This window comes from Prinia subflava, chromosome 16, assembly GCF_021018805.1.
Source record: "Prinia subflava isolate CZ2003 ecotype Zambia chromosome 16, Cam_Psub_1.2, whole genome shotgun sequence".
NCBI lineage: Eukaryota > Metazoa > Chordata > Aves > Passeriformes > Cisticolidae > Prinia > Prinia subflava.
The window spans coordinates 2,321,715-2,346,534 of NC_086262.1; the positions used below are offsets into that span (position 1 = coordinate 2,321,715).

Here is a 24,820-nt window from a genome sequence, read left to right on the forward strand (position 1 = left end):
CTGCTTCAGACAAGGGATATAGTGACTCCAGAATAGAAAAGGACTCCAGAATATTGAAAAGCCTTGAAGGAGCTTTGCAGGAAAAAACGTCTCTACAAAGAATTCTGTCTCCATAAAATGAGTCAGAGTGTTCTCTTTATTCCAATTCTACATGGGTTTTTTTAAGTTTTAAAACTCAGAAGCATTCCAAATCACAATATTACACTTTATAACTTCAGCACAACTGTGTGTGGGAGGCTTTCTGAATATTCCATGCATCACAAACATCATTCATACAAGATGGGGTGACAGTCCTTCTCTAGAGGAACAGGCAAAATAATGCCCAGTACAGTTCACAGGGTAGAAGGAGAAAGGACAGAACTGGGAATGCAAATGCTCTAACAACAAGGGAGAAAATCCTGTAGGGGCTGCTTGCTCCTCCCAACAAGAAGCCACTGAATTCAGAAACATGAATCAGGAAACACAACTCAATTCCTGTCTTTAAATTTTTCTTGATACAGACTTCTGAAAATTCTCTTTGATGGACATGTGGACTTTTCATGCACCTAAAGACAATGAATAAGTTTTCATGACTCTCTCCAGTTATAGTTTTCCCTCACGTATCTGCTACTGCTTTTTTTTTTTTTTTTTTTTTTTTTTTTTTTTTTTTTTTTTTTAAGAGAGTCTGATGGGGACAGAACACAAAACCCACACATAGGCAGAAAGAAGATTTTGTTGTGGTTGTTTGCTCCTATCTGTCTTGAAGAAGATGACAAGTCTGTCTTCACAGGGACAAAACAGCCTTTTACCCTGCAGAGCTGGAATTGCCAGCATTGCAATGACTGGGTGGGACATATTCAACTGGTTCAATGGGCAGAATTAGTGAAACATCGCCAAATGCACAATGGCTGTACAGACAGACATAGAGAGAGCAAGGTGTAACACACAGAGAGCCCACACATCTCAGAAAGAGACATCCAGAACCCCAGAAAGAAAAAGCCTTCTGCCAACAGAACATCACAACACAGTATTCACAACTACTTGCTGTTCTGAGCTGGGAAAAAGGGCTTTGTGTAATTTCATCAAGTGGGAGATTTGTCTACCCAACTAAGTCATTGAGCTATAACAAAGAATAAGAAGACCAAAATCTGCCCTGACAGCAAGAGACACAAGAGCATAGCTGGGAGTGCATTATGAAAGCCTATCACAAATGGCCATGACAGAGGTGGAATGTACCACTGACAGAAAGAGAGAATCTAATTACCCTTTCTTATTTCTTTGTGATTTTGGAGTGGAAGATAACATTTTACTCTGACTGAGAATTTGCAGAAAATTAATTATGCCATCTGGGAACATATTTTCTCTGGAGGAACCATTGCCACATGCTGCAGACTGGATCACATCAACCCATGAACATTGACACTTCGGTCTGTGAACACCCCAGCTAGTTGAAGGAAAGAGCATTGAACTGTCCTGCAGAGAGAGTGCCACGATTGTCTGGGGCCATGTCCTCGGTGCTGACAGGGACACAGGGGAAATCCTGCTCCTCATCAGGGCCCTGGCCCGTGGCACAGTGCTGTGGGGGCAGGCTGGGGACGATGGGCTTGAGGAATCTGAACTCGCTGTTGCCCGAGCCCGTGGTGAGGCTGATCTCGTAGCAATAGGCGCGGGGCAGGCTCCCTGCAGCGGCTGCATCGGCCAGGCCGCTCTGCAAGTTGTCGGCACCATAAAGCACAGGGCCAGCCTCCAGCTCCTTTCTCTTGCACACCTTGCGAGCCACAAAGAGTGCGGTGGAGACGAGGAAGAGCAGCGAGACAAAGACCAAGGAAATGATTAAATAGGTGATGAGGGAGCCGTCCTGATCCTCTGTGGCGGCCCTGCTGTGCGGGAGGTGCACGTCAGAGAAGTCCTTGAGCAGGAGGGCGCTGAGAGCTGCGGTGGCTGAGAGCGGGGGCTGGCCGTTGTCTCTGACCAGGACAACGAGCTTCTGCTTCACGCTGTCTCTGTCTGTCACGGGCCTCCTGAGACGCACCTCCCCGCTTTGCAGAGCCACGCTGAAGAGCCCGGGCTCGGTGGCCCTCAGCAGGTGGTAGGAGAGCCACGAGTTCTGTCCCGAGTCGGCATCGACGGCCACCACTTTGGTGATGAGGTAGCCCGCCTCGGCCGACACGGGCACCAGCTCGGTGGGCGCCGGGCTGCCGTCCTGGCCTGGGTACAGCACGAGCGGCGCATTGTCATTCTGGTCCAGCACCAGCAGGCGGACGGTGACGTTGGCTCTGAGGGGAGGAGAGCCCGCGTCAGAGGCACTGACCGTCACCTCGGCCTGCCTCAAGCGCTCGTAGTCCAGGGGCCGCAGCACAAACACGTGTCCCTTCTCCGAGTCCACCGAGATGCAGGAGCACCAGGGCCGCTCTGCCGCTTGCGCTGGCGCCAGGGAATAGGTCACCTTGGCATTGAGCCCCTCGTCCGCATCGGCGGCGCTGACGGCTCCCACAAACGCTGTGGGGACATTGTTCTCACGGACATACATGGTGTACGAGGTCTGGTTGAAGACGGGAGCGTTGTCGTTGACATCCGAGATGTCCACGCTGAAGGTGTGCGTGCTTGTGAGAGCAGGCGAGCCCGCATCTGCTGCTGTGACCCTCAGGATGTGCTGAGCCGTCTCCTCGCGGTCCAGCGCGCTCACTGTCACCAGCTCATAGTAATTCTTATAGGCCGGCCGCAGGGAGAAGAAGAGCTGATCCTCCAGGGCACAGGAGATCTTGCCGTTGGCACCAGAATCCCGGTCCCTGACGGAAAACAGGGCCACCACTGTGCCCGGCGCTGTGTTCTCGGGGAGGGGACTGCTGAAGGAACTGACCACCAGCTCTGGGGCATTGTCATTCACATCCACCACCTCCACCAACACTTTGCAGATTGCTGAGAGCCCTCCTCCATCTCTGGCCCTCACACTGAGCTCATGAATCTGTGCTGCCTCAAAGTCCAGAGGATTTGTGAGCTTAATTTCACCAGCTGTGGGGTCAATCACAAATGCTGCGTCACTCTGTCCCCCTGCTTGGCTGAGTTGATAGGAAATGTCCCCATTAACTCCTGCATCCTCATCAGTAGCCATCACGGTCAAAACCACAGAACCTTCTGGCACGTTCTCCAGAACCTGTCCAACATACACCTCCTGTGTGAAAATGGGAGCATTGTCATTTACATCTAGAATGACAATGTGGACTTCAGTACTGCCACTCCTTGGAGGAAAGCCCCCATCTTCAGCAATAACAGTGAAACTCATCTCTGCCTGCTCCTCTCTGTCTAGTGACTTTTCCAAGACCAATTCCAGATACTTCTTTCCTGCAATCCGAGTCCCATGGGACACACTGAAATACCCGTTCTGGGGAGCAATGCTGTATGCCTGGACTGCGTTACTGCCAATATCGAGGTCTCGAGCGACCTCCAGGGGGAAACGCGATCCGGGATCACTCTTTTCCGTGATGTCAAATCTGACTCTTTCCTCGGGGAAGACGGGTGAGTGGTCATTGATATCCTCCAGAGCCACCTCGACCCGAAAGAACTGCAGGGGGTTGGAGAGCAGCAGCTCGAAGGGGAGCACGCAGGGGGCGGCCTGGGCGCACAGCTCCTCCCGGTCCAGCCTGGCCGCCACGACGAGGCGTCCGGAGGCGCGCTCTAAGCGAAAATGCTGCCGCCCGTCCTCCCACACCAGGCGGGCGCGGCGAGCCGAGAGCTGCGCCGGCGTCAGCCCCGCGTCCTCCGCCAGCTTGCCTACCAGGGAGCCGCTCTCCGCCTCCTCGGCCACGGAGTAGCGGATGGGCTCGGCGCGAGCGTGCGGCAGCGACAGCAAAGCACAGACACAAAGCACTTGCCTTGCGATCGCCATGGCGCGGCGGCGGCGGCGGCCGGTGTCGGTGTCGGTGTCGGGGCTGTCCCGGGCGATTCCCCGCGGAAAGCGGCCGAGAGGAGGGTGGGCGCCTTCGGTCGCTGTGGGTAATTCCTCCGGCGGCTCGTAAAGCAGCCGGGGTGTCCCGGCAGCGGGGGACACAGGGCAGCGCTCGCAGCAGCTGCCGCTGCCACCTGCGCCCAGCCGAGCTGGGCTGGTCTAAGCTCGTTGCGGCTGCGACCGGCTGCTCTTCTCTGCTCTGGGCTGCGCTCGGTCGAACCCGGCTGCTCTGCGCTGCTCTAATCTCAGCTGCTCTGCGCTGCTCTAATCTCAGCTGCTCTGGGCTGCTCCGGGCTCGGCCGCCTCCGCTGCCGCAGCCTCTCAGCGCCGCCTTGGCCGAGGGCACCACCCAGCGGTGCGCGCTGGGACTGCGCCCGCCGCCGCCCGCAGCCCGCGCTGCCGCTCGCCCCGGCCCGCGATTCCAAAGCTTTCCGGACAGCCGCGGGCAGGAACTGAACTTGGAGATTCCCAGGGCAGCCTCAAGCGGAGACTCAACCCACAGCAACAAGCTGCATTCCCCGGCAAGAAAAACCCGCACCGGATAGCACAGTGGCAACGGCACGGGCCTCATAACGAGAACTCTCCCGGCTGCATCTGCAAACTCAGGGACTGCACCTACTCCACCGCGCTCCCGACAAGGGACAAAGTGAGAAAAGGAGTCGCAGAATTTTCAACGCCTTGAAGGAGCTTTCCAGGTAAGAACGTTTCATCAAAGAATTCGGTCTCCACAAAAGGAATTAGAGTGTTCTCTTTATTTCTATGCTACTTTTTTAAAAATATTATTATTTTTTCAAACCCAGAGGCATCCAAGATCACAGTGTAAAACTGTGTAAGTTCCCAAGAACAGATCTTTAGGTAGTCTTTCTCAATATGCAATGCATCACAGACATCATTTCAACAACCAGTTATTATAGATAGGGTTGCAGTCCTTCCCTAGAGGAGCAGAGAAAAGAACAATCAGTACAGTTCAGAAGGCAGGAGAAAGGGCAGAAATGGGAATGCAAATGCGCTAACACAAATGCAGAAAATCCTGTAGAGGCACAGATTTCTTGTCCCACCAAGAAGACACCAAACTCAGAAACAAGAACGAGGAAACAAAACTCAACATCCTCTTTTCGTGTTCTTCTGGATTCTAACCCCAGAAAATATTCTTGGACAGACATGTGGCCTTTTCATTCACACAAAGACAAGGAATAAGTTTTCGTTACTTTCTAAAGAAAAGCCTATCCTAAAACATCTGCTGCTGCTTTATTTCCTTGATAATCGGAGGGGGACTGAAAACCAAACCCACACATATACCAAAGGAGGATTTTGTTGTGCATTTTCATGCTCCGCTATGCCCTGAAGAAGATGACACCCCTGTATTCATAAGGTGAAAATAGCCTTGCAGAGCTGGAATTGCCAGCATTGCAGTGGCTGGACGGGATCAACTCCCTATTTCACTGTGCAGCAGTAGTGAAGCAGATGCAGATGCACAATGGCCATACAGACAGACAGACTGAGGAGAGATTGTAACCCACAGAGCCCACGCATCCCAGACAGAGACATCCAAAACCCCAGAAAGAAGAACCCTATGCCAACAGAACATCGTGAGACAGTATTCAGAACTAGCTTAGTTTTCTGAGCTGCAAAAAGGGCTTTGAGCAATTTCATCAAGTGTGAGATTTGTCTACTCAATTGTGCCACTGTGTTAAAGCAAATAATAAGAGGTTCATGGTCAGGTGTGACAGCAAGAGAAACAGGAGGTCTCAGGGTTGCTGTTCCCCGAGGTAATAAGGTTTTTGAGCCTTTCTTGCCCAAAAGGTTCCACGCCAGAGTCAGAGAAGACAAACAGAGTCTGCCAGTCCGTGTTTCCAAGGTTCTTTATTCTTTCATTATATCTCAGTTCTTTCTCAGCTCTGTAGGGCATCCCCAGCAGATCAGGACACGCAGAAAGACTGGGGCAGGTCAGAGGGTCCCAGACCCTTTGTACCTCTAGTCCGACTGCCGTCGACAATGAACTTTTTATTTACAAAATCTTACCCATACTTACTACCTATGCTAACATGTCATTTCTACTCTAAACCAATCCTTGTGATACAACTCAGCAGAAAATGGGGGAAGAGAACAAGAACAAGGAGGACAGGACCACTCCCCAATTCCTCCATCTTGCATCTTCAAACCCATATACTAAAAATTCTAAATTCGACATTTACACTCTGTGATAAACTAGCTACTCCTTATTTTGAATTCTTCTGGCTTGTGATTCTTCATACAATGTGGGCATTGACTCCCATGGACAGGGATCAGAAGCAGTGTCCTCCTGGGCTCTATGGGAGGCTGGCTGACCGCCTTGTACAGATCCCAGATCTCCTGTCCGGTCTCCAAAACATCCAGGGGAGCCACAGGGATGTCCTGGACTCCGACAAGGAGCAGAGCTGGAGCACTATTGCTCTTCTTAGAGCAAACCAGAAATAACAATAACTGAGCCCAACTGTATTACTGCTGGAGTGAGAGACTGATGGCTTTTTATTTCCTTCTTTTTGTCTTTGGAGAAGCTGAAACCTTTTATTCTGACTTACACTGTGAGGGAAATTGGTTAACCAAATTGGAAGAACAGGTTTTCTCTGGAGGAATTGTCAGCGGTCACAGTCCAGATCCCTTTCTACCATGAACATTGACACCTTTGCCTGTGCACATGACAGCTAATTAAAGGAAAGAGCATTGAACTGTCCTGCAGAGAGAGTGCCACGATTGTCTGGGGCCATGTCCTCGGTGCTGACAGGGACACAGGGGAAATCCTGCTCCTCATCAGGGCCCTGGCCCGTGGCACAGTGCTGTGGGGGCAGGCTGGGGACGATGGGCTTGAGGAATCTGAACTCGCTGTTGCCCGAGCCCGTGGTGAGGCTGATCTCGTAGCAATAGGCGCGGGGCAGGCTCCCTGCAGCGGCTGCATCGGCCAGGCCGCTCTGCAAGTTGTCGGCACCATAAAGCACAGGGCCAGCCTCCAGCTCCTTTCTCTTGCACACCTTGCGAGCCACAAAGAGTGCGGTGGAGACGAGGAAGAGGAGCGAGACAAAGACCAAGGAAATGATTAAATAGGTGGTGAGGGAGCCGTCCTGATCCTCTGTGGCGGCGCTGCTGTGCGGGAGGCGCACGTCAGAGAAGTCCTTGAGCAGGAGGGCGCTGAGAGCTGCGGTGGCTGAGAGCGGGGGTTGGCCGTTGTCTCTGACCAGGACAACGAGCTTCTGCTTCACGCTGTCTCTGTCTGTCACGGGCCTCCTGAGACGCACCTCCCCGCTTTGCACAGCCACGCTGAAGAGCCCGGGCTCGGTGGCCCTCAGCAGGTGGTAGGAGAGCCACGAGTTCTGTCCCGAGTCGGCATCGACGGCCACCACTTTGGTGATGAGGTAGCCCGCCTCGGCCGACACGGGCACCAGCTCGGCGGGCGCCGGGCTGCCGTCCTGGCCTGGGTACAGCACGAGCGGCGCATTGTCATTCTGGTCCAGCACCAGCAGGCGGACGGTGACGTTGGCTCTGAGGGGAGGAGAGCCCGCGTCAGAGGCACTGACCGTCACCTCGGCCTGCCTCAAGCGCTCGTAGTCCAGGGGCCGCAGCACAAACACGTGTCCCTTCTCCGAGTCCACCGAGATGCAGGAGCACCAGGGCCGCTCTGCCGCTGGCGCTGGCGCCAGGGAATAGGTCACCTTGGCATTGAGCCCCTCGTCCACATCGGCGGCGCTGACGGCTCCCACAAACGCTGTGGGGACATTGTTCTCACGCACATACATGGTGTACGAGGTCTGGTTGAAGACGGGAGCGTTGTCGTTGACATCCGAGATGTCCACGCTGAAGGTGTGCGTGCTTGTGAGAGCAGGCGAGCCCGCATCTGCTGCTGTGACCCTCAGCACGTGCTGAGCCGTCTCCTCGCGGTCCAGCGCGCTCACTGTCACCAGCTCATAGTAATTCTTATAGGCCGGCCGCAGGGAGAAGAAGAGCTGATCCTCCAGGGCACAGGAGATCTTCCCATTGGCACCAGAAGCCCCGGTCCCTGACGGAAAACAGGGCCACCACTGTGCCCAGCGCTGTGTTCTCGGGGAGGGGACTGCTGAAGGAACTGACCACCAGCTCTGGGGCATTGTCATTCACATCCACCACCTCCACCAACACTTTGCAGATTGCTGAGAGGCCCCCTCCATCTGTGGCTTTCACACGGAGCTCATGTTGATTTGAATCTTCAAAGTCCAGAGGTTTTGTGAGTTTAATTTCACCAGTTGTGAGATCAATCACAAATGGTGAGTCCCTCTGTCCCACTGCTTGGCTGAGTTCATAGGAAACGTCCCCATTAACCCCTGCATCTGGATCAGTTGCCAGAACAGTCAGAACCACAGAACCTTCTGGCATGTTCTCTAAAATCTTTACTATGTAACGCTCCTGTGTGAAAATGGGAGCATTGTCATTTACATCTAGAATGACAATTTTGACTTCGGTGGTCCCAGTCCTGGGAGGAGAACCCCCATCTTCTGCAATAACACTGAAATCCATCTCTGCCTGCTCCTCTCTGTCTAGCGCCTTTTTCAAGACCAGTTCAAGATATGTGTCATCCTCACTCCGACTTCCATAGGAGACACTAAAATACTCGTTCTCGGGAGAGATGCTGTATGCCTGTATGCCGTTACTGCCAATATCGAGGTCCCGAGCGCCCTCCAGGGGGAAACGAGAGCCCAAGTCACTCTTTTCTGTAATCTTAAAAGTGACTCTTTCCTTGGGGAAAACTGGCGAATGGTCATTGATGTCTTGCAGAGCCACCTCGACCCGAAAGAACTGCAGGGGGTTGGAGAGCAGCAGCTCGAAGGGGAGCATGCAGGGGGCGGCCTGGGCGCACAGCTCCTCCCGGTCCAGCCTGGCCGCCACGACGAGGCGTCCGGAGGCGCGCTCTAAGCGAAAATGCTGCCGCCCGTCCTCCCACACCAGGCGGGCGCGGCGAGCCGAGAGCTGCGCCGGTGTCAGCCCCGCGTCCTCCGCCAGCTTGCCTACCAGGGAGCCGCTCTCCGCCTCCTCGGCCACGGAGTAGCGGATGGGCTCGGCGCGAGCGTGCGGCAGCGACAGCAAAGCACAGACACAAAGCACTTGCCTTGCGATCGCCATGGCGCGGCGGCGGCGGCGGCGGCGGCGGCCGGTGTCGGTGTCGGTGTCGGGGCTGTCCCGGGCGATTCTACGCGAAAAGCGGCCGAGTGCGGGGCGGGCGCCTTTCCTCACGGTGTGAGATTCCTCCCGGCGGCTCGTATGGCAGCCGGGGTGTCCCGGCAGCGGGGGACACAAGGCAGCGCTCGCCGCCGCTGCCGCTGCCACCTCCGCTCGGCTGAGCCGGGCTGATCTAAACTCGTTCCGGCTGCGACCGGCTGCGACCGGCTGCTCTGCTCTGCTCTGGGCTGCGCTCGGTCGGACCCGGCTGCTCTGGTCTGGTCTAATCTCATCTGCTCTGCGCTGCTCTAATCTCAGCTGCTCTGCGCTGCTCTAATCTCAGCTGTTCTGGGCTGCTCCGGGCTCGGCCGCCTCCGCTGCCGCAGCCGCTCGGCGCCGCCTTGGCCGAGGGCACCACCCAGCGGTGCGCGCTGGGACTGCGCCCGCCGCCGCCCGCAGCCCGCGCTGCCGCTCGCCCCGGCCCGCGATTCCAAAGCTTTCCGGACAGCCGCGGGCAGGAACGGAACGCGGCCATTCCCAGGTCAGCCTCAAGCGGAGACTCAAGCCGAATTGCCCGGCAGGAAAATCCCGCACAACGATAGCGCAATTGAAATGGTACAGGAATCATAACGAGAACTCTCCAGCATTCATCTCCAAACGAAGGGACTGCACCTACCCAACAGAGCTTCAGACAAGGGACACAGAGAGAAACAGACTGGCAGAATTTTGGAAAGTCTTAAAGGAGCTTTCCAGGTAAGAACGTTTCATCAAAGAATTCGGTCTCTACAAAAAGAGTTAAAGGTGGTCTCTTTTTTTCTATACTACATTTTTAAAGATTTTTATCAAACCCAGAGGCATACAAGATCACATTTTTAAACTGTATAACTTCAGCACAACACAGCATGAGGGAGTCTTTCTCAATATGCCATGCATCACAGATGTCATTCCAACAACCAGTTATTATAAATGGGGTGGCAGTCCTTCTCTAGAGGAGGAGGGAAAAGAATGCTCAGTACAGTTCAGAAGGCAGAAGAAAGGGTAGAAATGGGAATGGAAATGCTCTAACACAAATGCAGAAAATCCTGTAGGGAAAGCTTTCTAGTCCCAACAGGAAGCCACTAAACTCAAAATCAAGAATGAGGAAACAAAATTCAAAGCCCTCTTTTCATGTTCTTCTTGACTCTAACTTCAGAAAATTCTCTTAGACGGACATGTGGCCTTTTCATGCACACAAAGACAAGGAATAAGTTTCCATGACTCTCTACAGTTAAAGCCTACCCTAACACATCTGCTGCTGCTTTATTTCCATCATAATTGGAGGGGGACTGAAATCCAATCCCACACATAGGCCAAGGGAAGACTTTGATGTGCATTTCCATGCTCCTCTCTGCCATGAACAGCATAACACCCCTGTACTCATAGGGTGAAAACAGCCTTTTACCCTGCAGAGCTGGAATTGCCAGCATTGCAGTGGCTGGACGGGATCAGCTCCGTTTCACTGTGCAGCAGTAGTGAAGCATCTGCAGATGCACAATGGTCATACAGACAGACATACTGAGGAGAGATTGTAACCCACAGAGCCCAAACATCCCAGACAGAAACATCCAAAACCCCAGAAAGAAGAACCCTATGCTAACAGAACATCGTGACACAGTATTCATAACCAGCTTCGTTTTCTGCGCTGCAAAAAGGGCTTTGAGCAGTTTCATCAAGTGTGAGATTTGTCTACTCAATTGTGCCACTGTGTTAAAGCAAATAATAAGTGGTTCGTGGTCAGGTCTGACAGCAAGAGAGACAGGAGGTCTCAGGGTTGCTGTTCCCCGAGGTAATAAGGTTTTTGAGCTTTTCTTGCCCAAAAGGTTCCACGCCAGAGTCAGAGAAGACAAGCTGAGTCTGCCAGTCCGTGTTTGCAAGGTTGTTTATTCTTTCATTCTCTCTCAGTTCTTTCTCAGCTCTGCAGGTCATCCCCAGCAGAGCAGGACACGCGGAAGGACTGGGAGGATCAGAGGGTCCCCGACCCTTTGTACCATTTCCCTGGTCCAACCACCATCCACAATGAACTTTTTATTTACAATATCTTACCAGTGTTCACTACCTATGCTAACATGTCATTTCTACTCTAAACCAATCCTTGTGATACAACTCAGCAGAAAATGGGGGAAAAGAACAAGAACAAGGAGGACAGGACCACTCCCCACTTCCTCCATCTTTCCTCTTCAAGCCCATATACTAAAAATCCTAAATTCTACATTTACGCTCTGTGATAAACTATCTACCACTTATTTTGAATTCTTCTGGGTTGTGATTCTTCATACAATGTGGGCATTCCCTCCCATGGACAGGGATCAGAAGCAGTGTCCTCCTCTGTGTGAGGATGGCTGAGCCCCTTGTACAGATCCCAGACCCCCTGTCCAGTCTCCAAAGCCTCCGGGGTGGGCAGAGGGATTTCCTGGACTCTGACAAGGAGCATAGCTGGAGCACTATTCCTCTTCCTAAAGCCAATCAAAAGTAACAGTAACTGAGCTCAACTGTATTACTGCTGGAGTGAGAGACCGTCTGTTATTTCCTTTTTTCTGTCCTTGGAAAAGCTGAAACCTTTTATTCTGACTTAGACTGAGAGGGAAAATGGTTATCCAAATTGCAAAACCATTTTTTTTCTGGAGGAACCATTGTCAGAGGTTACAGTCCAGATCTCTTTCTACCAGGAGCCATGAAGCCTCTGTCTGTGCACACCCCAGCTAGTTGAAGGAAAGAGCATTGAACTGTCCTGCAGAGAGAGTGCCACGATTGTCTGGGGCCATGTCCTCGGTGCTGACAGGGACACAGGGGAAATCCTGCTCCTCATCAGGGCCCTGGCCCGTGGCACAGTGCTGTGGGGGCAGGCTGGGGATGATGGGCTTGAGGAATCTGAACTCGCTGTTGCCCGAGCCCGTGGTGAGGCTGATCTCGTAGCAATAGGCGCGGGGCAGGCTCCCTGCAGCGGCTGCATCGGCCAGGCCGCTCTGCAAGTTGTCGGCACCATAAAGCACAGGGCCAGCCTCCAGCTCCTTTCTCTTGCACACCTTGCGAGCCACAAAGAGTGCAGTGGAGACGAGGAAGAGCAGCGAGACAAAGACCAAGGAAATGATTAAATAGGTGGTGAGGGAGCCGTCCTGATCCTCTGTGGCGGCGCTGCTGTGCGGGAGGCGCACGTCTGAGAAGTCCTTGAGCAGGAGGGCGCTGAGAGCTGCGGTGGCTGAGAGCGGGGGCTGGCCGTTGTCTCTGACCAGGACAACGAGCTTCTGCTTCATGCTGTCTCTGTCTGTCACGGGCCTCCTGAGACGCACCTCCCCGCTTTGCAGAGCCACGCTGAAGAGCCCGGGCTCGGTGGCCCTCAGCAGGTGGTAGGAGAGCCACGAGTTCTGTCCCGAGTCGGCATCGACGGCCACCACTTTGGTGATGAGGTAGCCCGCCTCGGCCGACACGGGCACCAGCTCGGCGGGCGCCGGGCTGCCGTCCTGGCCTGGGTACAGCACGAGCGGCGCATTGTCATTCTGGTCCAGCACCAGCAGGCGGACGGTGACGTTGGCTCTGAGGGGAGGAGAGCCCGCGTCAGAGGCACTGACCGTCACCTCGGCCTGCCTCAAGCGCTCGTAGTCCAGGGGCCGCAGCACAAACACGTGTCCCTTCTCCGAGTCCACCGAGATGCAGGAGCACCAGGGCCGCTCTGCCGCTTGCGCTGGCGCCAGGGAATAGGTCACCTTGGCGTTGAGCCCCTCGTCCGCATCGGTGGCGCTGACGGCTCCCACAAACGCTGTGGGGACATTGTTCTCACGCACATACATGGTGTACGAGGTCTGGTTGAAGACGGGCGCGTTGTCGTTGACATCCGAGATGTCCACGCTGAAGGTGTGCGTGCTTGTGAGAGCAGGCGAGCCCGCATCTGCTGCTGTGACCCTCAGGATGTGCTGAGCCGTCTCCTCGCGGTCCAGCACGCTCACTGTCACCAGCTCATAGTAATTCTTATAGGCCGGCCGCAGGGAGAAGAAGAGCTGATCCTCCAGGGCACAGGAGATCTTGCCGTTGGCACCAGAATCCCGGTCCCTGACGGAAAACAGGGCCACCACTGTGCCCGGCGCTGTGTTCTCGGGGAGGGGACTGCTGAAGGAACTGACCACCAGCTCTGGGGCATTGTCATTCACATCCACCACCTCCACCAACACTTTGCAGATTGCTGAAAGGCCCCCTCCATCTTTGGCCCTCACACTGAGCTCATGAGTCTGTGCTGCTTCAAAGTCCAGAGGTTTTGTGAGTTTAATTTCACCAGTTAGGGGATCAATCACAAATGCTGAGTCACTCTGTCCCACTGCTTGGCTGAGTTGATAGGCAATGTCCCCATTAACTCCTGCATCCGGATCAGTTGCCAGCACAGTCAGAACCACAGAACCTTCTGGCATGTTCTCCAAAACCCGCCCTATGTATTCCTCCTGTGTGAAGGTGGGAGCATTGTCATTTACATCTAAAATGACAATTTTCACTTTAGCAGTCCCAGTCCTTGGAGGAGAACCTCCATCTTCAGCAATAATAGTGAAATCCATCTCTGCCTGCTCCTCTCTGTCTAGTGGCTTTTCCAAGACCAGCTCCAGATACTTCTTGCCTGTAATCCGTGACTCATAGGAGACCCTAAAATACTCGTTCTGTGGAGCGATACTGTACATCTGGACTGTGTTACTGCCAATATCGAGGTCCCGAGCCACCTCCAGAGGGAAACGAGAGCCTGGCTCGCTCGTTTCCAGGATGTCAAAACTGACTCGTTCCTCGGGGAACACGGGTGAGTGGTCATTGATATCCTCCAGAGCCACCTCGACCCGAAAGAACTGCAGGGGGTTGGAGAGCAGCAGCTCGAAGGGGAGCATGCAGGGGGCGGCCTGGGCGCACAGCTCCTCCCGGTCCAGCCTGGCCGCCACGACGAGGCGTCCGGAGGCGCGCTCTAAGCGAAAATGCTGCCGCCCGTCCTCCCACACCAGGCGGGCGCGGCGAGCCGAGAGCTGCGCCGGCGTCAGCCCTGCGTCCTCCGCCAGCTTGCCTACCAGGGAGCCGCTCTCCGCCTCCTCGGCCACGGAGTAGCGGATGGGCTCGGCGCGAGCGTGCGGCAGCGACAGCAAAGCACAGACACAAAGCACTTGCCTTGCGATCGCCATGGCGCGGCGGCGGCGGCGGTGGCGGCCGGTGTCGGTGTGGGTGTGGCGGCTGTCCCGGGCGATTCCCCGCGGAAAGCGGCCGAGTGGGGGGCGGGCGCCTTCGGTCGCTGTGGGTAATTCCTCCGGCGGCTCGTCAGGCAGCCGGGGTGTCCCGGCAGCGGGTGACACAGGGCAGCGCTCGCAGCCGCTGCCGCTGTCACCTCCGCCCTGCTGAGCTACTGTGCGCTGGGCTGTTTCGCTGAGCTACGCTGCGCTGGGCTGTTCCCGGTCAAACCCGCCTGCTCTGCGCTGCTCTAATCTCAGCTGCTCTGCGCTGCTCCGGGCTCGGCCGCCTCCGCTGCCGCAGCCGCTCGGCGCCGCCTTGGCCGAGGGCACCACCCAGCGGTGCGCGCTGGGACTGCGCCCGCCGCCGCCCGCAGCCCGCGCTGCCGCTCGCCCCGGCCCGCGATTCCAAAGCTTTCCGGACAGCCGCGGGCAGGAACGGAACGCGGCCATTCCCAGGGATGCCTCAAGCCGAAGCTCAGTCCAGAGGACCTCATCCCTCAGCAGGACAAACCGAGCAGCGATAGTGCGATTGTGACAGCACAGGCTGGCCGAAGTGCACTCTACCGACTGCATCTCCACACTCAGCAAGTGCTCCCACCTTACATTGCCTCTCTCAAGAGACATAATGAGAGAAAAACTTGCAGAATTTTGAAAAGTCTTGAAGGAGTTTTGCAGGAAAGAACGTCTCCACAAAGAATTCTGTCTCCACAATAGGAGTTAGAATGTTCTCTTTATTTCAATTCTACACATTTTTTCATGTTTTCAAAGTCCGAGGGATACCAGTTCACAATGTTACACTGTATATCTTCAGCACAATACAGCGTGAGGGAGTCTTTCTTAATATTCCATGCATCACACAGATCATTCAAACAAAGAGATATTATAGTTTGGCTGGCAGTCCTTCTGTAGAGGAACAGGCAAAATAATGTTCAATATAGTTCAGAGGCTAGAAGGCAAAATCGCAAAGACAGAAATGCAAAAGCACTTTCACAAATGAAGATAATCCTATAGGGACAGCTTTCTAGTCCCCTCAAGAAGCCACTGAATTCAGAAACAAGAATCAGGAAACAAAACTCAAAGTCCTGTCTTCTACTTCCTCTTGATTCGAACTTCAACAAATTCTCTTAGATGGACATGTGGCCTTTTCATGCACAAAAAGACAAGGAATAAGTTTTCATTACTCTCTACAGTTATAGCCTACCCTAACTCATTTGCTGCTGCTTTATTTACAAGAGAATCAGACTGGGATAGAACACTAAAGGCACACATAGGCCAAAAGATTTTGTTGTGCTTTTTTCAGCTCCTCTCTGCTGTGAAGAAGATGACACCCCTGAATTCATAGAATCAAAATAGCTTTTTACCCTGCAGAGCTGGAATTGCCAGCATTGCAATGCCTGGATGGGATCAACTCCCTGTTTCACTGTGCTGCAGTAGTGAAGCATCTGCAGATGCACAATGGCCATACAGACAGACATTCTGAGGAGAAATTGTAACCCACAGAGCCCACACATCCCAGACAGAGACATCCAAAACCCCAGAAAGAAGAACCCTATGCTAACAGAACATCGTGAGACAGTATTCAGAACTAGCTTAGTTTTCTGAGCTGCAAAAAGGGCTTTGAGAAATTTCATCATGTGTGAGATTTGTCTACTCAATTGTGCCACTGTGTTAAAGCAAATAATAAGTGGTTCGTGGTCAGGTCTGACAGCAAGAGAGACAGGAGGTCTCAGAGTTGCTGTTCCCTGAGATTCTCCTCGGGGTTGCTGTTCCCTTAGATAATAAGGTTTTTGAGCTTTTCTTGCCCGAAAGGTTCAACGCCAGAGTCAGAGAAGACAAACAGAGTCTGCCAGTGCGTGTTTCCAAGGTTGTTTATTCTTCATTATCTCTCAGTTCTTTCTCAGCTCTGCAGGGCATCCCCAGCACAGCAGGACATGCGGCAGACAGGGGCAGATCAGAGGGTCCCCGACCTTTTGTACCATTTCCCTGGTCCAACCACCATCCACAATGAACTTTTTATTTACAATATCTTACCAGTGTTCACTACCTATGCTAACATGTCATTTCTACTGTAAACCAAACCTTGTGATACAACTCAGCAGAAAACGGGGGAAAAGAACAAGAACAAGGAGGACAGGACCACTCCCCACTTCCTCCATCTTGTCTCTTCAAGCCCATATACTAAATACTTTAGATTCTACATTTACACTCTGTGATAAACTAGCTACTAATTATTTTGAATTCTCTCAGCTTGTGATTCTTCAAACAATGCAGGCATTCACTCCCGTGGCCAGGGATCAGAGGCAGTGTCCTCCTGGGCTCTGTGTGAGGCCGGCTGAGCCCCTTGTACAGCACCCAGACCCCCTGTCAGGTCTCCAAAGCCTCCAAGGTGGCCAGAGGGATGTCCTGGACTCTGACAAGGAGCATAGCTGGAGCTCTCTCTTCTTAAAGCAATGCTTCTTCTATGCTCTCTTCTTAAAGAAATTCAGAAATAACAATAAAAGATCCCAACTGTATTACTGCTGGAGTGAGAGGCTGATTGTCTTTTATTTCTTTCTGTCTTTGGAGAAGGTGAATTCTTTTATTCTGACTTAGACTGAGAGGGAAAATGGTTATCCAGATCGTAAAACCAGTTTTTTTCTGGAGGAACCATTGTCAGAGGTTACAGTCCAGATCTCTTTCTACCAGGAGTCGTGAAGCCTCTGTCTGTGCACACCCCAGCTAGTTGAAGGAAAGAGCATTGAACTGTCCTGCAGAGAGAGTGCCACGATTGTCTGGGGCCATGTCCTCGGTGCTGACAGGGACACAGGGGAAATCCTGCTCCTCATCAGGGCCCTGGCCCGTGGCACAGTGCTGTGGGGGCAGGCTGGGGACGATGGGCTTGAGGAATCTGAACTCGCTGTTGCCCGAGCCCGTGGTGAGGCTGATCTCGTAGCAATAGGCGCGGGGCAGGCTCCCTGCAGCGGCTGCATCGGCCAGGCCGCTCTGCAAGTTGTCGGCACCATAAAGCACAGGGCCAGCCTCCAGCTCCTTTCTCTTGCACACCTTGCGAGCCACAAAGAGTGCGGTGGAGACGAGGAAGAGCAGTGAGACAAAGACTAAGGAAATGATTAAATAGGTGGTGAGGGAGCCGTCCTGATCCTCTGTGGCGGCGCTGCTGTGCGGGAGGCGCACGTCGGAGAAGTCCTTGAGCAGGAGGGCGCTGAGAGCTGCGGTGGCTGAGAGCGGGGGCTGGCCGTTGTCTCTGACCAGGACAACGAGCTTCTGCTTCACGCTGTCTCTGTCTGTCACGGGCCTCCTGAGACGCACCTCCCCGCTTTGCACAGCCACGCTGAAGAGCCCGGGCTCGGTGGCTCTCAGCAGGTGGTAGGAGAGCCACGAGTTCTGTCCCGAGTCGGCATCGACGGCCACCACTTTGGTGATGAGGTAGCCCGCCTCGGCCGACACGGGCACCAGCTCGGCGGGCGCTGGGCTGCCGTCCTGGCCTGGGTACAGCACGAGCGGCGCATTGTCATTCTGGTCCAGCACCAGCAGGCGGACGGTGACGTTGGCTCTGAGGGGAGGAGAGCCCGCGTCAGAGGCACTGACCGTCACCTCGGCCTGCCTCAAGCGCTCGTAGTCCAGGGGCCGCAGCACAAACACGTGTCCCTTCTCCGAGTCCACCGAGATGCAGGAGCACCAGGGCCGCTCTGCCGCTTGCGCTGGCGCCAGGGAATAGGTCACCTTGGCATTGAGCCCCTCGTCCGCATCGGTGGCGCTGACGGCTCCCACAAACGCTGTGGGGACATTGTTCTCACGCACATACATGGTGTACGAGGTCTGGTTGAAGACGGGCGCGTTGTCATTGACATCCGAGATGTCCACGCTGAAGGTGTGCGTGCTTGTGAGAGCAGGCGAGCCCGCATCTGCTGCTGTGACCCTCAGCACGTGCTGAGCCGTCTCCTCGCGGTCCAGCGCGCTCACTGTCACCAGCTCATAGTAATTCTTATAGGCCGGCCGCAGGGAGAAGAAGAGCTGATCCTCCAGGGCACAGGAGATCTTGCCGTTGGCACCAGAATCCCGGTCCCTGACGGAAAACAGGGCCACCACTGTGCCCGGCGCTGTGTTCTCGGGGAGGGGACTGCTGAAGGAACTGACCACCAGCTCTGGGGCATTGTCATTCACATCCACCACCTCCACCAACACTTTACAGATGGCTGAGAGGCCCCCACCGTCTGTGGCCCTCACACTGAGCTCATGAGTCTGTGCTTCCTCGAAGTCCAGAGGTTTTGTGAGTTTAATTTCACCAGTTAGGGGATCAATCACAAATGCTGCGTCACTCTGTCCCCCTGCTTGGCTGAGCTGATAGGAAATGTTCCCATTAACTCCTGCATCCGGATCAGTTGCCAGCACAGTCAGAACCACAGAACCTTCTGGCATGTTCTCCAAAACCCGCCCTATGTATTCCTCCTGTGTGAAGGTGGGAGCATTGTCATTTACATCTAAAATGACAATTTTGACTTGAGCAGTCCCAGTCCTGGGAGGAGAACCCCCATCTTCAGCAATAACAGTGAAATCCACCTCTGCTTGCTCCTCTCTGTCTAGTGGCTTTTCCAAGACCAGTTCCAGATACTTCTTGCCTGTAATCCGTGTCTCATAGGAGACACTAAAATACTCGTTCTGTGGAGCAATACTGTATGCCTGGACTGTGTTGCTGCCAATATCGAGGTCCCGAGCCACCTCCAGGGGGAAACGAGAGCCTGGCTCGCTCGTTTCTGGAATCTTAAATCTGACTCTTTCCTCGGGAAAAACGGGTGAGTGGTCATTGATGTCCTCCAGAGCCACCTCGATCCGAAAGAACTGCAGGGGGTTGGAGAGCAGCAGCTCGAAGGGGAGCATGCAGGTGGCGGCCTGGGCGCACAGCTCCTCCCGGTCCAGCCTGGCCGCCACGACGAGGCGGCCGGAGGCGCGCTCTAAGCGAAAATGCTGCCGCCCGTCCTCCCACACCAGGCGGGCGCGGCGAGCCGAGAGCTGCGCCGGCGTCAGCCCCGCGTCCTCCGCCAGCTTGCCTACCAGGGAGCCGCTCTCCGCCTCCTCGGCCACGGAGTAGCGGATGGGCTCGGCGCGAGCGTGCGGCAGCGACAGCAAAGCACAGACACAGAGCACTTGCCTTGCGATCGCCATGGCGCGGCGGCGGCGGCGGCCGGTGTTGGTGTCGGTGTGGCGGCTGTCCCGGGCGATTCTCCGCGGAAAGCGGCCGAGTGCGGGGCGGGCGCCTTTCCTCACAGTGTGAGATTCCTCCCGGCGGCTCGTATGGCAGCTGGGATGTCCCGGCAGCGGGTGACACAGGGCAGCGCTCGCAACCGCAGCCGCTGCCACCTCCGCCCGGCCGAGCTCGGCTGATCTAAGCTCGTTCCGGCTGCGACCGGCTGCTCTGCTCTGCTCTGCTCTGCTCTGGGCTGCGCTCGGTCAAACCCGCCTGCTCTGCGCTGCTCTAATCTCAGCTGCTCTGGTCTGCTCTAATCTCAGCTGCTCTGCGCTGCTCCGGGCTCGGCCGCCTCCGCTGCCGCAGCCGCTCGGCGCCGCCTTGGCCGAGGGCACCACCCAGCGGTGCGCGCTGGGACTGCGCCCGCCGCCGCCCGCAGCCCGCGCTGCCGCTCTCCCCGGCCCGCGATTCCAAAGCTTTCCGGACAGCCGCGGGCAGGAACGGAACGCGGCGATTTCCAGGGATGCCTCAAGCGGAGACTCAGCCCATAGCAACAAGCTGCATTCCCCGGCAAGAAAAACCCGGACAACGATAGCGCAGTGGCAACGGCACAGGCATCATAACGAGAACTCTCCTGGCTGCATCTGCAAACGAATGAACTGCACCTACACAACTGTGCTTCAGACAAGGGACACAGTGATAAAAAGACTCGCTGAACTTCGAAAAGCCTTTAAGGAACTTTCCAGGTAAGAACATTTCATCAAAGGATTCGGTCCTCACAAAAAGAGTTAGGGTGTTCTCCTTATTTCAATTCTGCATTTTAAAAAATTTTTTTCAAACCCAGAGGCATCCAGGATCACATTGTTAAAACTGTATAACTTCAGCACAAGACAGCGTGAGGGAGTCTTTCTGAATATGCCATGCATCACAGACATCATTCCAAAAATATTCAGTAATTATAGATGGGGTGGCAGTCCTTCTCTGGAGGAGCAGGGAAAAGAACAATCACTACAGTTTGGAATGTAGGAGAAAGGGCAGAAATTGGAATGCAAATACTCTTACAGAAAAGCAGAAAATCCTGTATAGACACAGCTTTCTAGTCCCAAAAAGAAGCCACTGAACTCGGAAACAAGAACAAGGAAACAAAATCCAAAATCCTCTTCTCATGTTCTTCTTGATTCTAACTTCAGAAAATTCTCTTGCATGGACATGTGGCCTTTTCATGCACACAAAGACAAAGAATAAATTTTCATGTCTCTTTATACTTATAGCCTACTCAAACACATCTGCTGCTGCTTTATTTCTATGACAGTCAGAGGGGGACTAAAAACCAAACCCACACATAGGGCAAGGGAAGATTTTGTTGTGCATTTTCCTGCTCCTCTCTGCCTTGAACAAGATGACACCCCTGTACTCATAGGGTGAAAACAGTCTTTTACCCTGCAGAGCTGGAATTGCCAGCATTGCAGTGGCTGGATGGGATCAACTCCCTCTTTCACTGTGCAGCAGTAGTGAAGCATCTGCAGATGCACAATGGCCATACTGACAGACATGCTGAGAAAAAGAATAAACCACAGAGCCCACACATCTTAGACAAAGACACTCAAAAACCCAGAAGGAAAAGCCCTATGCCAACAGAACATCATCACTATCTATTCTGAAGTACCTTGCTTTTCTGGAAAAAGGGCTTGGTGCCATTTCAGCAAGTGCAAGAATATTCTATTAAATTGTGCCATTGTGTTAAATTAATAAGATGTTCATGGTGCGGTCTGACAGCAAGAGAGTCAGGAGCATCCCTGGAGTTCTAACCCTCTTCTTAAAGCAAATCAAAAGTAACAGTAACTGAGCTCAACTGTATTACTGCTGGAGTGAGAGACTGATTGTCTTTTATTTCCTTATTTCTGTCCTTGGAAAAGCTGAAACCTTTTATTCTGACTTAGACTGAGAAGGAAATTGGTTATCCAAATTGCAAAACCATTTTTTTTCTGGAGGAACCATTGTCAGAGGTTGCAGCCTGGATCCCTTTCTACCATGAGCCATGAAGCCTCTGTCTGTGCTGACTCCAGCTAGTTGAAGGAAAGAGCATTGAACTGTCCTGCAGAGAGAGTGCCACGATTGTGTGGGGCCATGTCCTCGGTGCTGACAGGGACACAGGGGAAATCCTGCTCCTCATCAGGGCCCTGGCCCGTGGCACAGTGCTGTGGGGGCAGGCTGGGGACGATGGGCTTGAGGAATCTGAACTCGCTGTTGCCCGAGCCCGTGGTGAGGCTGATCTCGTAGCAATAGGCGCGGGGCAGGCTCCCTGCAGCGGCTGCATCGGCCAGGCCGCTCTGCAAGTTGTCGGCACCATAAAGCACAGGGCCAGCCTCCAGCTCCTTTCTCTTGCACACCTTGCGAGCCACAAAGAGTGCGGTGGAGACGAGGAAGAGGAGCGAGACAAAGACCAAGGAAATGATTAAATAGGTGGTGAGGGAGCCGTCCTGATCCTCTGTGGCGGCGCTGCTGTGCGGGAGGCGCATGTCGGAGAAGTCCTTGAGCAGGAGGGCGCTGAGAGCTGCGGTGGCTGAGAGCGGGGGCTGGCCGTTGTCTCTGACCAGGACAACGAGCTTCTGCTTCACGCTGTCTCTGTCTGTCACGGGCCTCCTGAGACGCACCTCCCCGCTTTGCACAGCCACGCTGAAGAGCCCGGGCTCGGTGGCCCTCAGCAGGTGGTAGGAGAGCCACGAGTTCTGTCCCGAGTCGGCATCGACGGCCACCACTTTGGTGATGAGGTAGCCCGCCTCGGCCGACACGGGCACCAGCTCGGCGGGCGCCGGGCTGCCGTCCTGGCCTGGGTACAGCACGAGCGGCGCATTGTCATTCTGGTCCAGCACCAGCAGGCGGACGGTGACGTTGGCTCTGAGGGGAGGAGAGCCCGCGTCAGAGGCACTGACCGTCACCTCGGCCTGCCTCAAGCGCTCGTAGTCCAGGGGCCGCAGCACAAACACGTGTCCCTTCTCCGAGTCCACCGAGATGCAGGAGCACCAGGGCCGCTCTGCCGCTTGCGCTGGCGCCAGGGAATAGGTCACCTTGGCGTTGAGCCCCTCGTCCGCATCGGCGGCGCTGACGGCTCCCACAAACGCTGTGGGGACATTGTTCTCACGCACATACATGGTGTACGAGGTCTGGTTGAAGACGGGCGCGTTGTCATTGACATCCGAGATGTCCACGCTGAAGGTGTGCGTGCTTGTGAGAGCAGGCGAGCCCGCATCTGCTGCTGTGACCCTCAGCACGTGCTGAGCCGTCTCCTCGCGGTCCAGCGCGCTCACTGTCACCAGCTCATAGTAATTCTTATAGGCCGGCCGCAGGGAGAAGAAGAGCTGATCCTCCAGGGCACAGGAGATCTTGCCGTTGGCACCAGAATCCCGGTCCCTGACGGAAAACAGGGCCACCACTGTGCCCGGCGCTGCGTTCTCGGGGAGGGGACTGCTGAAGGAGCTGACCACCAGCTCTGGGGCATTGTCATTCACATCCACCACCTCCACCAACACTTTGCAGATTGCTGAGAGGCCTCCTCCATCCGTGGCTTTCACACGGAGGTGATGACGTTCTGATTCTTCGAAGTCCAGAGGTTTTGTGAGCTTAATTTCACCAGTTGTGGGATCAATCACAAATGCTGCGTCACTCTGTCCCCCTGCTTGGCTGAGCTGATAGGAAATGTCCCCATTCACTCCTGCATCTGGATCAGTTGCCAGCACAGTCAGAACCACAGAACCTTCTGGCATGTTCTCCAAAACCTTTCCAATATATCGTTCTTGTGTGAAGACAGGAGCATTGTCATTTGCATCTAGAATAACAATTTTGACTTCGGTGGTGCCAGTCCTTGGAGGAGAGCCCCCATCTTCAGCAATAACACTGAAAGTCATCTCTGCCTGTTCCTCTCTGTCTAGCGCCTTTTCCAAGACCAGTTCAAGATATGTGTCATCGTCACTCCGACTTCCAAAGGAGACATTAAAGTACCCATTTTCAGGAAAGATGCTGTACGCCTGGATGTTGTTACTACCAGTATCGAGGTCCCGAGCAACCTCCAGGGGGAAACGAGAGCCCGATTCGCTCGTTTCGGGGATGCTTAAACTGACTCGATCATCCCGGAAAACTGGCGAATGGTCATTGATATCCTCCAGAGCCACCTCGACCCGAAAGAACTGCAGGGGGTTGGAGAGCAGCAGCTCGAAGGGGAGCATGCAGGTGGCGGCCTGGGCGCACAGCTCCTCCCGGTCCAGCCTGGCCGCCACGACGAGGCGGCCGGAGGCGCGCTCTAGGCGAAAATGCTGCCGCCCGTCCTCCCACACCAGGCGGGCGCGGCGAGCCGAGAGCTGCGCCGGCGTCAGCCCCGCGTCCTCCGCCAGCTTGCCTACCAGGGAGCCGCTCTCCGCCTCCTCGGCCACGGAGTAGCGGATGGGCTCGGCGCGAGCGTGCGGCAGCGACAGCAAAGCACAGACACAGAGCACTTGCCTTGCGATCGCCATGGCGCGGCGGCGGCCGGTGTCGGTGTCGGTGTGGCGGCTGTCCCGGGCGATTCCCCGCGGAAAGCGGCCGAGTGTGGGGCGGGCGCCTTCGGTCGCTGTAGGTAATTCCTCCGGTGGTGCCTAAAGCAGCCGCGGTGTCCCGGCAGCGGGTGACACAGGGCAGCACTCGCCGCCGCTGCCGCTGCCACCTCCGCCCGGCTGAGCTGGGCTGATCTAAGCTCGTTCCGGCTGCGACCGGCTGCTCTGCTCTGCTCTGGGCTGCGCTCGGTCGAACCCGCCTGCTCTGGTCTGCTCTAATCTCAGCTGCGCTGCGCTGCTCTAATCTCAGCTGCTCTGCGCTGCTCTAATCTCAGCTGCGCTGGGCTGCTCCGGGCTCGGCCGCCTCCGCTGCCGCAGCCGCTCGGCGCCGCCTTGGCCGAGGGCACCACCCAGCGGTGCGCGCTGGGACTGCGCCCGCCGCCGCCCGCAGCCCGCGCTGCCGCTCGCCCCGGCCCGCGATTCCAAAGCTTTCCGGACAGCCGCGGGCAGGAACGGAACGCGGCCATTCCCAGGGCAGCCTCAAGCGGAGACTCAACCAAAAACAACCCAGCCGCATTGTCCGGCAGCACAAACTCGCACACTGATAGGGCAGTGGTTATAGCATGGACATGTTAACGAGCACTCTCCCGGCTGCATCTCCAAACTAAGGCACTGCACCCACCCAACACTGCTTCAGACAAGGGATATAGTGACTCCAGAATAGAAAAGGACTCCAGAATACTGAAAAGCCTTGAAGGAGCTTTGCAGGAAAAAACGTCTCTACAAAGAATTCTGTCTC

The 24,820-nt window shown here is 55.0% G+C and overlaps 4 protein-coding genes and 1 pseudogene across 4 annotated transcripts; all 5 read right to left on the reverse strand.

Annotated features, from left to right (window-relative positions):
- Nucleotides 1-120: 120 nt before the first annotated feature.
- On the reverse strand, nucleotides 121-4,331 carry LOC134559167 (protocadherin beta-15-like). Its single transcript, XM_063413707.1, has one exon. It carries the CDS (start codon nucleotides 3,863-3,865, stop codon nucleotides 1,424-1,426), a length of 2,442 nt encoding a protein of 813 aa, XP_063269777.1. The 5' UTR covers nucleotides 3,866-4,331; the 3' UTR covers nucleotides 121-1,423.
- Nucleotides 4,332-4,726: 395 nt separating this feature from the next.
- LOC134559163 (protocadherin beta-15-like) lies at nucleotides 4,727-9,179 on the reverse strand (annotated as a pseudogene).
- A 1,816-nt stretch (nucleotides 9,180-10,995) lies between these two features.
- On the reverse strand, nucleotides 10,996-14,905 carry LOC134559171 (protocadherin beta-4-like). The gene has a single exon (XM_063413708.1). The coding sequence runs from the start codon at nucleotides 14,266-14,268 to the stop codon at nucleotides 11,827-11,829; it is 2,442 nt and encodes an 813-aa protein (XP_063269778.1). The 5' UTR covers nucleotides 14,269-14,905; the 3' UTR covers nucleotides 10,996-11,826.
- A 131-nt stretch (nucleotides 14,906-15,036) lies between these two features.
- LOC134559046 (protocadherin beta-15-like) lies at nucleotides 15,037-19,753 on the reverse strand. Its single transcript, XM_063413508.1, has one exon. It carries the CDS (start codon nucleotides 19,471-19,473, stop codon nucleotides 17,032-17,034), a length of 2,442 nt encoding a protein of 813 aa, XP_063269578.1. The 5' UTR covers nucleotides 19,474-19,753; the 3' UTR covers nucleotides 15,037-17,031.
- Nucleotides 19,754-21,291: 1,538 nt separating this feature from the next.
- LOC134559044 (protocadherin beta-15-like) lies at nucleotides 21,292-24,817 on the reverse strand. Its single transcript, XM_063413506.1, has one exon. It carries the CDS (start codon nucleotides 24,001-24,003, stop codon nucleotides 21,562-21,564), a length of 2,442 nt encoding a protein of 813 aa, XP_063269576.1. The 5' UTR covers nucleotides 24,004-24,817; the 3' UTR covers nucleotides 21,292-21,561.
- Between the last annotated feature and the right edge of the window lie 3 nt (nucleotides 24,818-24,820).

Coding starts and splice junctions, on each gene's coding strand:
- LOC134559171 (XM_063413708.1), bottom strand. CDS start 14,268: ATGGCGATCGCAAGGCAAGTGCTTTGTGTCTGTGCTTTGCTGTCGCTG.
- LOC134559044 (XM_063413506.1), bottom strand. CDS start 24,003: ATGGCGATCGCAAGGCAAGTGCTCTGTGTCTGTGCTTTGCTGTCGCTG.
- LOC134559167 (XM_063413707.1), bottom strand. CDS start 3,865: ATGGCGATCGCAAGGCAAGTGCTTTGTGTCTGTGCTTTGCTGTCGCTG.
- LOC134559046 (XM_063413508.1), bottom strand. CDS start 19,473: ATGGCGATCGCAAGGCAAGTGCTCTGTGTCTGTGCTTTGCTGTCGCTG.